At 41.3% G+C, this 13033-nt stretch overlaps 1 protein-coding gene across 1 annotated transcript in view; it reads right to left on the reverse strand.

Moving 5' to 3' along the window:
- Positions 1 to 13033, reverse strand: part of SOS2 (SOS Ras/Rho guanine nucleotide exchange factor 2) — a 42678-nt gene that overhangs the window by 12397 nt on the left and 17248 nt on the right. The window contains exons 3-13 of the mRNA XM_075282592.1: positions 11600 to 11731; positions 10867 to 11031; positions 10143 to 10349; positions 6536 to 6679; positions 5497 to 5607; positions 4861 to 4959; positions 4546 to 4673; positions 3249 to 3904; positions 3070 to 3151; positions 1503 to 1625; positions 66 to 169 (exon numbers count right to left, since the gene is read on the reverse strand). Coding sequence (XP_075138693.1) covers positions 66 to 169; positions 1503 to 1625; positions 3070 to 3151; positions 3249 to 3904; positions 4546 to 4673; positions 4861 to 4959; positions 5497 to 5607; positions 6536 to 6679; positions 10143 to 10349; positions 10867 to 11031; positions 11600 to 11731 — 1951 coding nt within the window. The remainder of the gene's footprint in view (positions 1 to 65; positions 170 to 1502; positions 1626 to 3069; positions 3152 to 3248; positions 3905 to 4545; positions 4674 to 4860; positions 4960 to 5496; positions 5608 to 6535; positions 6680 to 10142; positions 10350 to 10866; positions 11032 to 11599; positions 11732 to 13033) is intronic.

Here is a 13033-nt window from a genome sequence, read left to right on the forward strand (position 1 = left end):
ATCTGACTCAGACTGGAGGAACATTATTCCTTCAGGTAGATTTCCCTACTTTTATGAGGACTTACCTTTAACACTGGAAATAAAGGTTTCTAACCGTTCAAGAAGCTCAGAGTCTCTTTCAAAATCATAGTAATGGTGTTCAACCCAGTGCCGAAATACATTTAATACCCTGCAAGAGACCAATAAGTCAGTACATGAGTGTATGATATACGATAACAGAACATGCTTTGCTCGTTCACACAGTGGTACAGAACTGGATGGGAGGAGCAGGGAATATTCTCGAACGCCTCTGAAACGCTTCCATTCTGCAGTTTAGAGGCCCAGGAGTTTGGAGCCTCTGTTATGTGATGGTCACCGCAGCACCCCCACATATAGTATAATGTCCCTCATATTCAGTAGAATGGCATCCTCAATGACCTCACATGAAAACTCAAATGGCAAACTCGGACCACGACCACCAGCTGTCAGTACCCAGAGCCTCTTGGCTCTTTCACTATAACAGTAGTTGGGAGTAACCACCTTCTCTCGCCCGCTGTCCCCAAGCCATGAGCCCGTGCACTAGCGGCCGCAGTAATTGGTGCCTTCACACGTGAGGGCTCTTGTGCTGATGCCACTACTGTAAGGACTCAGGAGAGTTTGGACAGCGGATGGGAGGAGAATGTTCCTCTCGGCTGCTGTTAATACTAATGTGTGGGGACACAAATGGGAAATTATACTGAGGAGCATACGGTGAGGAGGCACAATAATGGGGCAATATACTGTATGGGGGCACAAATGGGAACTTCTATTAAGGGAGAGGATACTAAGGAGCATATTATGAGGAGACACAATAATGGCCCATTAGTGTCCTCCACAGCATAATGTTCCCACCTAACGTATAAAACGTCTTAGTGCCCCCACACACTGTATAATGATCTTTAGTGCCCCCACCCAAAATATAATGCCACATTAGTGCCCCCTAACACAGTATAATGCTACGTGTTAGTCTTTTTGTCAAAAAATTCTGTAAATACTGGATATGTTGTTCAGCTGCTGTTCTGCTTGGATCTTTACTTGATTACAGTCAATGGACCTTTACTAAAAGTAGTTGAGTACCCTGCCCTAGGGTACTCATACCGCAGGTTGAGAACCATTGGACTACAGTATCTAGATTTATGAAGACGTTATCATATTTCTATTGCCGGTGGAGGGTGCGTCTCATAAATAACAAGACACATGCCTTCTCATAAATGAGGCACACCCTTTGCCGGTCCATGCGCCTGGAGGAACATCTACCATATGCCAGCTCGTAGGTGATGTAGATTTCCAGCATCATCCTTTACAGATTTCTGGTGAGGGTGGGGCAATAATGAAAAGCCACAGATTGTTTGCATAAAAACAAAAATAAATTGCAACTTGTTATGTCTTGTCAGTCACAAAACCGGCAAACAAGGCATAATGAATCTGACCCATTGGCTACAGATATAACAGCCAGGTGCCATACAGCCAAACTGAAAACCCACCTGAGTTGCACTGGCTGAACATATTCTTTCCGAAATCTTTTAAGGTTGGCGCTGATTGGCTGTTCTCCCTTCTCTATCGCAATTCTGTCAGCTTCTGTGGGTTCCGGGTCTGGTATTTCAAATCTAAGAAGAGCAGACAACTGTTTTAGTCAATTCCCTTTATTAAGGATATTTTAATTTGGTTTTTCCATCTAAAACCCTCCTATTAATTTCAAGCGTATTGCCAAGATCAGGCCATGTTTCCAGCCCCTCAAAATAAACAGAAATGCCTCTATTCACTGACAGCAGAAATTTCAGTACTCGGTAGAAACAATATAGTACAAAGTTGCATAACTTTGCAAAATACAAAAATTATTTTATTATTAATTTATGAGTGTTAAACCCTTAGCGTTGTGCATGTACGGCACAGTAAGAAGGTACTTAAAGGTCTGCAATATACTGCAACACTCACGATCAGAAATGAATCCAGCTTTTTAACCCCTTAGATGATGTGATCACAGCATTCAATGGGCTGTTTACACTTCATTTAAAAAAAAAAAAAGCATAATAGGCTTTTTAACACATAAAGCTAGGCTATGTCTGCTTCCGGTGTCTGTCCACTGCAGATCAATCAGAAATTGCCATAGGACAGTGCTGCAAGCCTTTTTTTTTTTTTTTGTTCGCATTTACCGTAAAAACCCCCCACAAAAACACAGACACTTAATGGATCCCATTATAGCCAATGGGGTATTTTGTGATCTAAGAACATCAGATGGACCATTTTTTCCATTATTCTGGCCTTCCTATAGAAAGGACTACTCAGCACAAAGGCTGAATGTGGCAGCGCAGTGCAAAACTCACGTAGAATAAAAAATACATAACTGGTATTATTCCGTCTGTAAAAGCACTGTGAACGTAAAAAAAACAAACCTGTGCAAATAATAACACACAAAGAAAGTATTGCTGTAGCCATACTGACCCGTACAACAAAGATTTGTCATTTATTCTGAATGTCCACCATTAGAAATCTTTTTTTTTATGTTGGATTTATTTATTTTTTTATTTATTTTATTTATTTACACAGCTTCATAGCAGTCACAGGTTTAAGTTTCTGATACAGAGCTGATGATTTTGCAGCCACCACTAGGAGGAGGTTAGGGCTTACAGGTTAGGGTTACAACATAGCGTTTTAGGAGTCCTGTACATAACCATATGCAGTATACTCCTAAATTCCCCTTAGCGGTGGCTGCAGACAATCTGACGCTCCAAATGGAGCAGGTAGGAACGCCCCCTCCCCCTCCCTGCTCACACTCTACAGCGCGATAGGCGCTGCTGGGCAGAAGGGCGTCCCTGGCTAAGTGTCAGAAACGCCCATCTGACTATAAAGCGCTACGGTATCGGGACCGATAGCGCTTTAACCGGGGCACAGATCGGGAAAGCCGACAGTGCAATGAATTCAGCACACTGTCAGCTTTCCAGCAGTATATAGAACTGCCTGTGCCCAATCTGATGAAAGGTCCTCTTTAAGACAGTCATGTCTGAACCATACACCTAAATGTGTTAGTTAATTGCATGTGTATTAACTTGCCTTTCAATCAGCAGACTCAGTAACTCTTGCGGCTTGCAAAAAGAGCGATACGTAGTCAGAAAAGTGCGAACAAAGTTAGGATCTAGGAGAAACAAGATAAAGAAATGCATCCAGAATCTCAAATGGTTGAATAGGATTTGTCATACTGATTTTCTGACACTGCAGAAAAGAGAACTTACCTGCATACATGTGATATGTCAACCTCTCGATAAGCTTCACTACCGTACCCCCCTTAATAATGGGAATGCCACCTCTAATTTGCACACTGTCCTCAAAAACAATGTTCTCCTCCGAATCCTCCTCGACAAAGCGGTAAACTTCTGGACTGGGCAAGCGTAGGGGCTGCTCATTCTCTTCTCGAATGAGTACAGAATCCAGCATCCGGTCCAGTGTGCTGCGGTATTGTAAGGAAATCAAAGCTGCCATCCAGTTGTTCTTCTCTTCAGCCGTCTTGGCGGCAAACACCATGCTGTTCTCGTCTTTTGAGAGCAACTCAAAAGCATGCTTGCAATCACAAGTGTCCTCCCGATCAATGACCTGCACCTTCCTCATGATGAATTTCTCTTTCAGGCGGTACTCGGCGGTGTTGTAACCAGGGATTCGAGACTGTCCATGATTCATTTTGCAGCTGATCATTAGGCCATCAAAAAGGAAAATATGGCGTTCATGTTTGGCCCCCACTCGGGTCAGCGAGCCTTCCATAATAAATTCATTACAACATTGCCCAATGTCTTTGCCCTCCCAGCCATCAATGTTCTTTTGGATTTCATTCATTTTCTTGATAGCTAGGTGTTTGCTGCGCATTTGACCGTTGTATAGGCGCCAGATGGTCTCCCTGATGAACACAAGCAACTTATTTGGTTACAGATTCATAAAAATAAAAACATTTGATTTTTAGATTTTAAAAGCTTCCCTGGAGATGGCCATGTTGGAGACACACACCTCCTATATAGACAGTACAGATGGATGTGTGTGCTAAACCGTAATAGCTGCCTACTTGCAGAGTCTTTCCCTATCCTGCTTCTCACCTCCTTCAGTGGGATGGGTTTTTTTTTTGGTTTTTTTTCTAGCATGGATTGCTGCAAATAAGAGGTCTCTCTGCCTGCAGATAATATTAAGAGCTACTATGTGACCTCATATTTATCCAGAAATGATACCAAAATGACTCTCTGTTCCTCCTACTTATCCCACAGAATCAGCTCTGTATACACCCCCACCCTGTCATATACTGTCCATAGTTCCCCCATCTCTCACAGTTAGGTCACCATGGGCCTCATTACTTTCAGGACCTTTGGTGATATCATTTTCACAGTCTAAAGTCTTGGAAGGCCCATTTTAATTCTAAAATGGAATTAGCGCTGCAGACTTGGTGATAATAATTCTGAATCTATCATAATAGTCAGATCATTCTGAATCAACTCTCAACCTTGCATTCCTTTATAAAAGAAAAAAAAAAAAATCCTGCTGTTCCCTTACCCAGGTCGGCGCCGCGGCGAGTGTTTATTGTAAATCCGTTCCATGCTACAGCGGAGGTTGAGTAGAGCAGTGATGGCTTGTTTCAGGCACTCTCTGTCCTCTTGGTCTTCGCTCCGTTCTTGTAACAGCTATATATTGGAGTAAATGACAGAGAATCTTAATATATTTTTCGAAGCCATAAGGAAGTGGAACAAACAAAAGACAAGTTGATCCTGGGTTTTATACCAATTGCTCAATTTGGAGTTGGAAGGAAAAAAATTTCCCAAGACATTAGGCAACTGGCATGTTAGAAGTGTAGGAAATATTCCAGCTTACCTCTAATAATTCAAAATAGTGCAAACAGTGGTAAACAGGAACCAGCATTAGACGAGGGAGAACATATCTCACTGCTTCTTTGAAACCTTCTGAAATGGACTGTACAGAAAAAAAACAAGACATTAGAGAATGAAAAAATAATATGAATGCATTAATGGTAAAGGATATGCACTTTTCCAATAAAATTGTTTTATTGTCTTCCAAAAAAAAAAAAATTAACTTTGTAATGTAAAAAAAACCATTTTTTTGTACAGTACACATCTCCTATGCATAGCTATGGGACTCTATTGATACAGACTACAAAAAACACCTCAAAAACTATGTGTCGTCTGATCCTGCAGTCATGTTCTAGTATAAAAGAATGTAAACCCTCATGAGTAGGGCCCGCACTCTTATTGTTTGATCTGTTCATTTCTTTGTCACATTGCAATGTCAATAACATGGGTATGTAAATGAGCTGCATATACAAAATGGCAGAAGACACCGTTTGCAACGTTGCTAGATTTTAGATGCTTTGCAAAAAAGAATATACTGATGGCCCATTTTTGAGCATGGGGCCTACGTTTGACTGGAGAACTTAGAACTGCTAAGAAACCCCTACACAACACAAAGGTTCATACAAAATAGACATGTCACCTGAAAATAGAGAGCAACAGCCGGCTTTGCCATGAGGTTGTTAAAATGTTCTTGGAACTGGGTAGCAAGGATGTCCTGGGATAAAGTTTCATAAGGGTCAAAGGCTTGCTCCTGAGGGAAAAAGAAGGGGAGAAGGTTGGGGATTGGGATCAAATGGTGTAATATCAAACAGATCAATAACATAATACAGTAAGTCAGCAAAAACACTTTATGCATGCATAAACCACACTGCAACCCAAGATCCTGGCATGTAGTCCATAATCGCGTCAGATTACACTAGGAGCTCTTTGAAGCTCCCGCAGAAAGAAATGCTCAGACCTTAATAGAACCCAGTAGTAATCGATCCCATGTAATTTAAAGGGATTTTTCGATTAGGACAATCTACTTATTCATAGGGTCCCTAGACTAGAACTCTCTAGTGTTCATCTACTGAGACTACCAGAGATTAGAAGTGGGTAATGTAGGTAAACCTGGCTATAAGTGTTCAACTTTTTTGCAGCACCACCACAGGTGAACTGAGGCATTACATAGTATCCAATCAAATCAGAAAAAAATGCTCTAACTACTCTGTACTGTAGTTAAGATCCTGATCTAATACCACATAAAAAAAAAAACCACACAAAAACATGATGCTTGAATGTTTTCAAAACCAGACAACCCCCGAACTAGGGCTAAGGGATACTACATACGGTAAGTAGTCCAGATTGTCCTTGTAATTGCAGAAGAAAAAGCACTTATTACAGTCGAAGGGACAGTCACATAATGGACTACAGTGCTACTTTGTTCAGCTCTTCTTTGGCTGACAGAGGGGTGTTACAAATGGACAAACAAAATGCCATAAAGTAGAAAACTGTTTTTGCTAACTGTGTGTTTAACAGTCTGAGAGGTCAAAAGGAACCCGGCCTACCATCAGGTTATGAAACCAACTCCTTATAGATTTTGTATCATCATATAATATAAAGGTATGAATGCAATAATATACTGTAAATGATAACGCTGTGGTAAGGCAATATACACATGGACAGGGTCTAGTCCTTACCTCCGCTAAATCTTCAAAGCAGCTTCCAACTAGTGGATGTGGACTACTTTCATCCGTCATCTCCACAGTGTCCTCAATTAGACCCAAAAGCTTCACCGTTAACTCATGAATGTCCAGAATGTTACTGAAGATAATCTCTATGTCCTGTGAGAAGACACAAAGAATCCCTCTGTCACATAGCCACATTATATACTGTGCAATTCTGCAGGCTTCACAGCTGTAATCCCCCAGCATTCCTTGCTAGCTAAATGACTGCAGAGTCTTTGCGCTTCTTATCTAAAGTCTAGGGAGTCTTTTGGAAGGAGCTTGAACAGTTCCCTGCGACAATCAGCAGAATAGAGTCCATCTCTGGAATATCATTTTTGCTGTAGTGCACAATCTATATAGGAAGAGTAATGTCATGTACTGGCAGTAAAGCTGTCATTTATATTTAGAATATATTAAATCATAGCTTTATAATCTTAGAAAACAGCTGCTTTAGTAGAGTACATGTGGTTGTCAGTACAAGGCCTTGTCTGAACCTTGAATTTGCTGAGGTCATTCAATGACACTGACATCCACAGCACACTTCACATCTTATCCCAGAGCTCCTTTGGAAAAAAAAAAAAAAAAATTAAGTGATTATATCAGAAAAATAAACACTGGAGACCGCAACAAGTGCAATTGACCTGGCAGCGCTCACTTTTCTTGTAGAGACTAGGTCATCCTGGGAGCAGCCATTTTGCCCCCAATAAAAAAAAAAAAAAAAACAGGGGTAGAGTCACCAGTAGAAACCAAAAAGGTTGTGTTTTTCTACTTCCAACCTGCTGTAAAAAAAAAGAACTGTACTCTGGTTGCTACAGACAACCCCAGAACATGTATCCATCTTATGTTGTATATAGAAGGCCATGTTGAGAGTAACAGTAATACTGCACATTGATTTTCACTCAAAATGTCTCACTCTTTGTCGGGTCACCATACCCACATTAGTCTCCCCAGTTTTATCAGCAGCAGTTGGTGCAGCTTTACAAGGACTTTTGGAGAAATCACAATTTTTGTATTAGCTCTGCCATGTTTTGCAGAAACATAAAATAGATATAAAAGGGTACTGGTTGACCCTGGGCTATACACCCATAGCACAGTATGTATGAGCCTTGATAGTATCACACCCTCAGATGATGTGATGAGGTAGAGCGGGGCTGAAGCTGCGTATTTTAGTCACTGATCAGCAAAACGGGTATCCTTGTCCTGATCACTGAGAAGGAGCATACGTGTCTTGATCATTAACCAGTTAATGGACTTTTTCCCATGAACATAACCAGATTTACATTTGTAGACATTTAAAAGTTAAACAATTTTGCATAAATAAATAAAATTTACAGAGTTTTTTCTTTAGTTATTTTAGGGTTGACAGTCTTTTGTCTTGCCAAATGATAAAATCACGAATGCAGTAACTTTCTATGGTCTAGGATAGTGACGGTGAACCTATGACACTTAGGTGGCATAAACTGCAGGTGGGATTTAAAAAAGAAGTCATATACTGTTTGGGGGCTATAAAAGATGTGGCATGGCACCAGAGTTAAGCTAGGTTTTTTGTCCCGAATTTCAACACCCCCAAGCACAAAAGGCTAGCCATCACTGGCCTAGGACTAGTCAGAAACAGAACCATGATTTCCTTATTGTGCCCAATTTACCTTCTGATACATGTAGTGTCCCTGCCTGCTAATGTGTGCAAAATAGAGAAATTCTGGCTGGGTTCCCAACAAGAGCCAGACCATAGAAAGTTTCTGCATTCATGTTCATAACCACTGGCAGGCGATCAAGACAAAGGGCCGTCACCACTAAGGGAGCGTTCACACTACCGTCGGTGTCCGACATGTAGTGTCCGCTCCTAGTGTCTGCTCAAAATCTGTCACGGACACTAGGAGCGGACACTAGATGTGTCCGTGACACCTGTCATTCACTTGAATGGGCATCGGGTGCGTTCTTTTGCACTCCGTGCCCGTCCTTCTCTGTCCGCAAGAGAAGATGTCCGACTTCTCAAGCGGACAGAAAAACCCTGCATGCAGGGTTCCTCTGTCCGCTTGAGAAGTCGGACATCTTCTCTTGTGGACAGAGAAGGACGGGCACGGAGTGCAAAAGAACGCACCCGATGCCCATTCAAGTGAATGACAGGTGTCACGGACACATCTAGTGTCCGCTCCTAGTGTCCGTGACAGATTTTGAGCGGACACTAGGAGCGGACACTACATGTCGGACACTGACGGTAGTGTGAACGCCCCCTTAGATGGTTAGAGGAAATCTTTAAAACTCTGCAAAAAAATATTTATATTTACAAGAAAGTTCAATAAATAGGACTTGTCTACAGATTTAAATATGTTCCTGGGAAAAGCCATTTAAAGGGTGTGTGCGCGAATAGTTTGGCAGCTGCCCCGAAGATCCTAAATCGAGTTCATAAGTTGCTACATATCAAGTACACATAAGAAAGTAAATATTTCTAAGGTTGGGAGTTTTATTTATCCTAATGAAGAACAATGACACTCTCCAAGGCCTGAAATGCCAGATAACAGGAAATAATAGGTTGTCCAAATTCAGACATGGGCTGATAAAATGAAAAGGCATCTCTTTAGGGTCTCTGATAAAAGAATATGTCCACAGTGCTCGATCCTACACAAGTTATGCTGCAGATAAAGACACACAAACCACTAAAACTATTCAATTTTTCAAGCCAGCTGACTGTTTCCAAACTCAGTGACTGCAGCAACACCGTAACCAAAGCACGAACACCATAGAAACAATTCAATACACAGCGAGTGTTAGTTACATAATATCTCAGCTGTCTGCAGCAGGTACACACAGCGCTTATCAGGGAACGGCCACTTGGCACTTATTTTAGAAGTAGAAAAGGACAATTGGAAAATTTCTGATATTCAGCCTTTCACAATACTCTCCAGATAGGCTATAAGACTTTTGAGAGTGTATTTAAAGAGTCATGGACAGTATGGAATAGAATACTATGGAAGTATTTAGTGTGTAAAGTCACAGTCACTAACTCCAAGTCATAGGCTGATCACATTTGCAATAGCAAGAGTTAGAAAGGGCGGTCAGGTAGCAAACGTAACCCGACAATGATCAATTCTGCAGGATCAGCTTAGGGAGTCGTACATTTCTTCTGTGAACCTGACAATCCACCTCCGATAGCAAACTGTAGCTAGAGTTAGTAACACTAGAAACATTGGGGAACAGCATAGCTAACAATTACAAACTGCACAGCTTAGCTTAAAGGAGTTTTCCCGCTAAGGACACTTACACCTTATTCTAACCACTGAGACTATCAACATTAACAAGAAAAGGGGTCACAAGTCTCCTGTGTGACTAGTGATGCAGTGCATATGTACAACCCCAGCTCCATTCACTTCTATGGGACTGACAGATGTACTCAGCTATCTTTATCAGTCCCATAGAAGGTAGCAGATTAATGGATGTGCACATGCACTAGTACTCCATTCTCGCTGGAGATTTGGGACCCCGATTTTAGTGATTGTTGAGGGTCCAGCAGTCAGATACTTATAAGTGCTGTTAATAGGGAAGCCTATAGGGATGCACTATCCAGAAATGCAGAACTTACATTGGGTGTAAACAGCTTCTTCTTAGCCAAGAATGCCTCCCGGAAAACCTTAATAATGAGGTTTAGCTCACGCAGATATTGCCTTTCTCCTGCAATTTCGGTCCTGACCAGCTCATAATAGTTCAGCTCCCCTGTTGAGGATGGTTCCTCATCACAGAGTGCCACTAAGCCAATGTCGTCATCTTGATCGAACATGTCCATCAACACCTGGTGGGAGGAAAGGAGGTAGTGTCATTAGTATATACCGTAGATTTTTCATTTATACATTTGAAGGGGTTGTCTGTAAACAAGAAAGATCCCATTTAATGACTGTAAGCATATATAAAAGTGTGTTATGTTCACTTTCTGTTTAATATTCCGATCTTCTAACCATTGCAGATCATGTGTACATCATGTCAGCCAGATCCTCTACATTCTTGTATGGTATATTATCAAGTAAAGCACAGTCTTTATTTACAAAGTGAGGAGCTGCATACACCCAAGCACCTCACCCATTTGTGACGGACATGTAAGAAGCCAGAACACAAGGATCAGTGTCTGGACATTTCTGCAAGTATAACTGCAGCACTTTATAATTGTTGAGAAGAAAAAATTGATTTCAATACTAGAAGTATATACACGTGTCTTCAGTTTACTCCAACCTAGGGGAGGCCATCAGTCCCTTAGTGTTGGACAGTCCATTTAACACCTCACTATGCACAACGTCTGGGTATCCAGATCTCACCTTATCAGCGCACATAGACACTTTGATGTCCTGCTGTGAGATCTCATAATGTCGGATGTTAAAAACATAGTTTCCTGCTAGCTTTAAGATGTCCGCAGAGATGTATTCCAGGACTGCCACAATGTAGAGAGATACATGGTAATCCACCTTGTAGCCAAGCACTTCCTGATAAGAAAAAGATGATCACTGTAAATGCCGTCATATTAACTGAAAGTCTGTCTTATGAATATAGTGAAAAGTGTGCTATAAAAAAAAACAAAAAATTAGTAAGTCTTATCCTTTGTGTTGTTTCTGGGACAGCTGGGTGACATTCTGTTTCTAATCTTTTATTGTTTTATCTTACTGCACTGTAACATACCTTTCTGTAACCACATAAGCTTGTATCCGCTAGAATATATCTCTATGTATGTTGGTTGTCTAGTATCGACCCTCTTGGGTTAATAAATATAAAACTTTAGAAGGCTCGTCTCATATTATCCTATAAGACCCGGTCCCTCTCCAAGGGTGAGAGTGGATGGTAAAGGTAAGAAGGTGATTGCAGTTTTGCCCGTGGCAAGGCCAGGTAGGCCAGAGGCTGGGTCGAAGTGGCTGTGGCGAGGCGAGATCTTTCACACTCAGCTTTCCCAGAATCCAATAGTACTAAAAATGACCAAGCACACATGAAAAAAAAAAAACCCAGAGGAGCCTTGGCCAGACAATTAGTCTTCAAATAGTGTAGAAAAAAAATGGTTACCTTCAGTGAGGGGTGTATTTTATCAACCGGAAGCAGCAGTGGATTCCTTCTCTTGCGCTTTTCAATGGCAGACTGAGCATCGGCAATGGCCCACTTGTCAATTGGATGAGGAAAGGTTTTCTGCACTCTCTCCTAAAAAAACAGAGAAATTTCAGATAATTTAGTAAGTGATGTAATGATAATATTCAGAACACATAATTCACTGTAGTTCTACAAGCTGTATAGGCCGTGTGATTTTCTGCACAATGTGCCTTGTATTGCTCAAAATGTACTTATATTGGACGATGGAGAACCAAGTGCCATGACTGTAGCAAACCAACAAGTGACCTTGAAAATGTGAAAAGCACAAAAAGCGATGCGGCAGATGGGACAGCCGGTCATAAATCATAACAGATTGACTTTTGTCTTATACCTTACAGGAGGATAAATTTAGTGAAGAGGTTACAGCAAAAACAATCAATCAATCTGTGACCCTCACACTCCTGTACATCCATATTAACATCCTCATGTTGTTTCCTACGGGTGGTAGGTGCTATGCCTGTCTGTCCGGACAACTAATGCAACACTAAAAGACCACAAACTATTCCTAGAAAAGAAATGAAAAGTGATCTGTGGACACTAATGAAGACGGAGCGCCTGCCAACACTCAAATGCAAGTCTTGGCCAGCGATCAGTAAACCTGTGCCAGCCTGATGGATATGTATGTTGTACTACACAGATGCTGCCATTTTATTCTTTTATTGAGAATTATGCAGCATGCTGTCAGAAAACAATTACACCAATTAACTGGAAAACACTTTAAATACCGTGGCCCCACGGGCCAGAAACGTCGCAATTTGCGTTTCCGCCACGGGAAAAATTGCAGCGTTATACAGTAACTGCAAAGTGGATGGGATTAATGCGAATCCCATGCCCACTTTGCGTTTAACCGGAGCGGTTTTGGAAATCGCAGCATGTCAATTATATCTATGGAAATGCCGGCGGCTTTCCTGTAGATATAATGGTAACAGAAAGTCCGCAGAGGAAAACTCTGTGAACTTTCTGTTCAAAGCGCTGCGGGAAGAACCGTGATGCGTAGCCTAAAAGGGTTTGTCTAGCTATAACACCAGTTTTAAGCAATTGAAAGACCCCCCACCATCCTAATACGGAACTCCTCATTCATAAACCAGAGGGGAAATTATGTGATCCCCACAAGATTGAAAGGAGAATTTCCAGCCCAGACAAGACTTTTAAATTAATTGTTTGGGATTAGAAAATAAGGATCTGGTAATTTTTTCTTGCCTACAAACAGTGCCACTCTTGTCCACAGGGTGTGTCTGATATTGCATCTCATTTTCAATACCAGACACTGCCATGAAACAAAGTGCTGTTTTAGGAAGAAAAAATAGATCGATTTTCCTGTAAGTTTATACAACCCCTGTGTCATGGATTTCA

This window comes from Leptodactylus fuscus, chromosome 7, assembly GCF_031893055.1.
Source record: "Leptodactylus fuscus isolate aLepFus1 chromosome 7, aLepFus1.hap2, whole genome shotgun sequence".
NCBI classification, from domain to species: Eukaryota; Metazoa; Chordata; class Amphibia; order Anura; family Leptodactylidae; genus Leptodactylus; species Leptodactylus fuscus.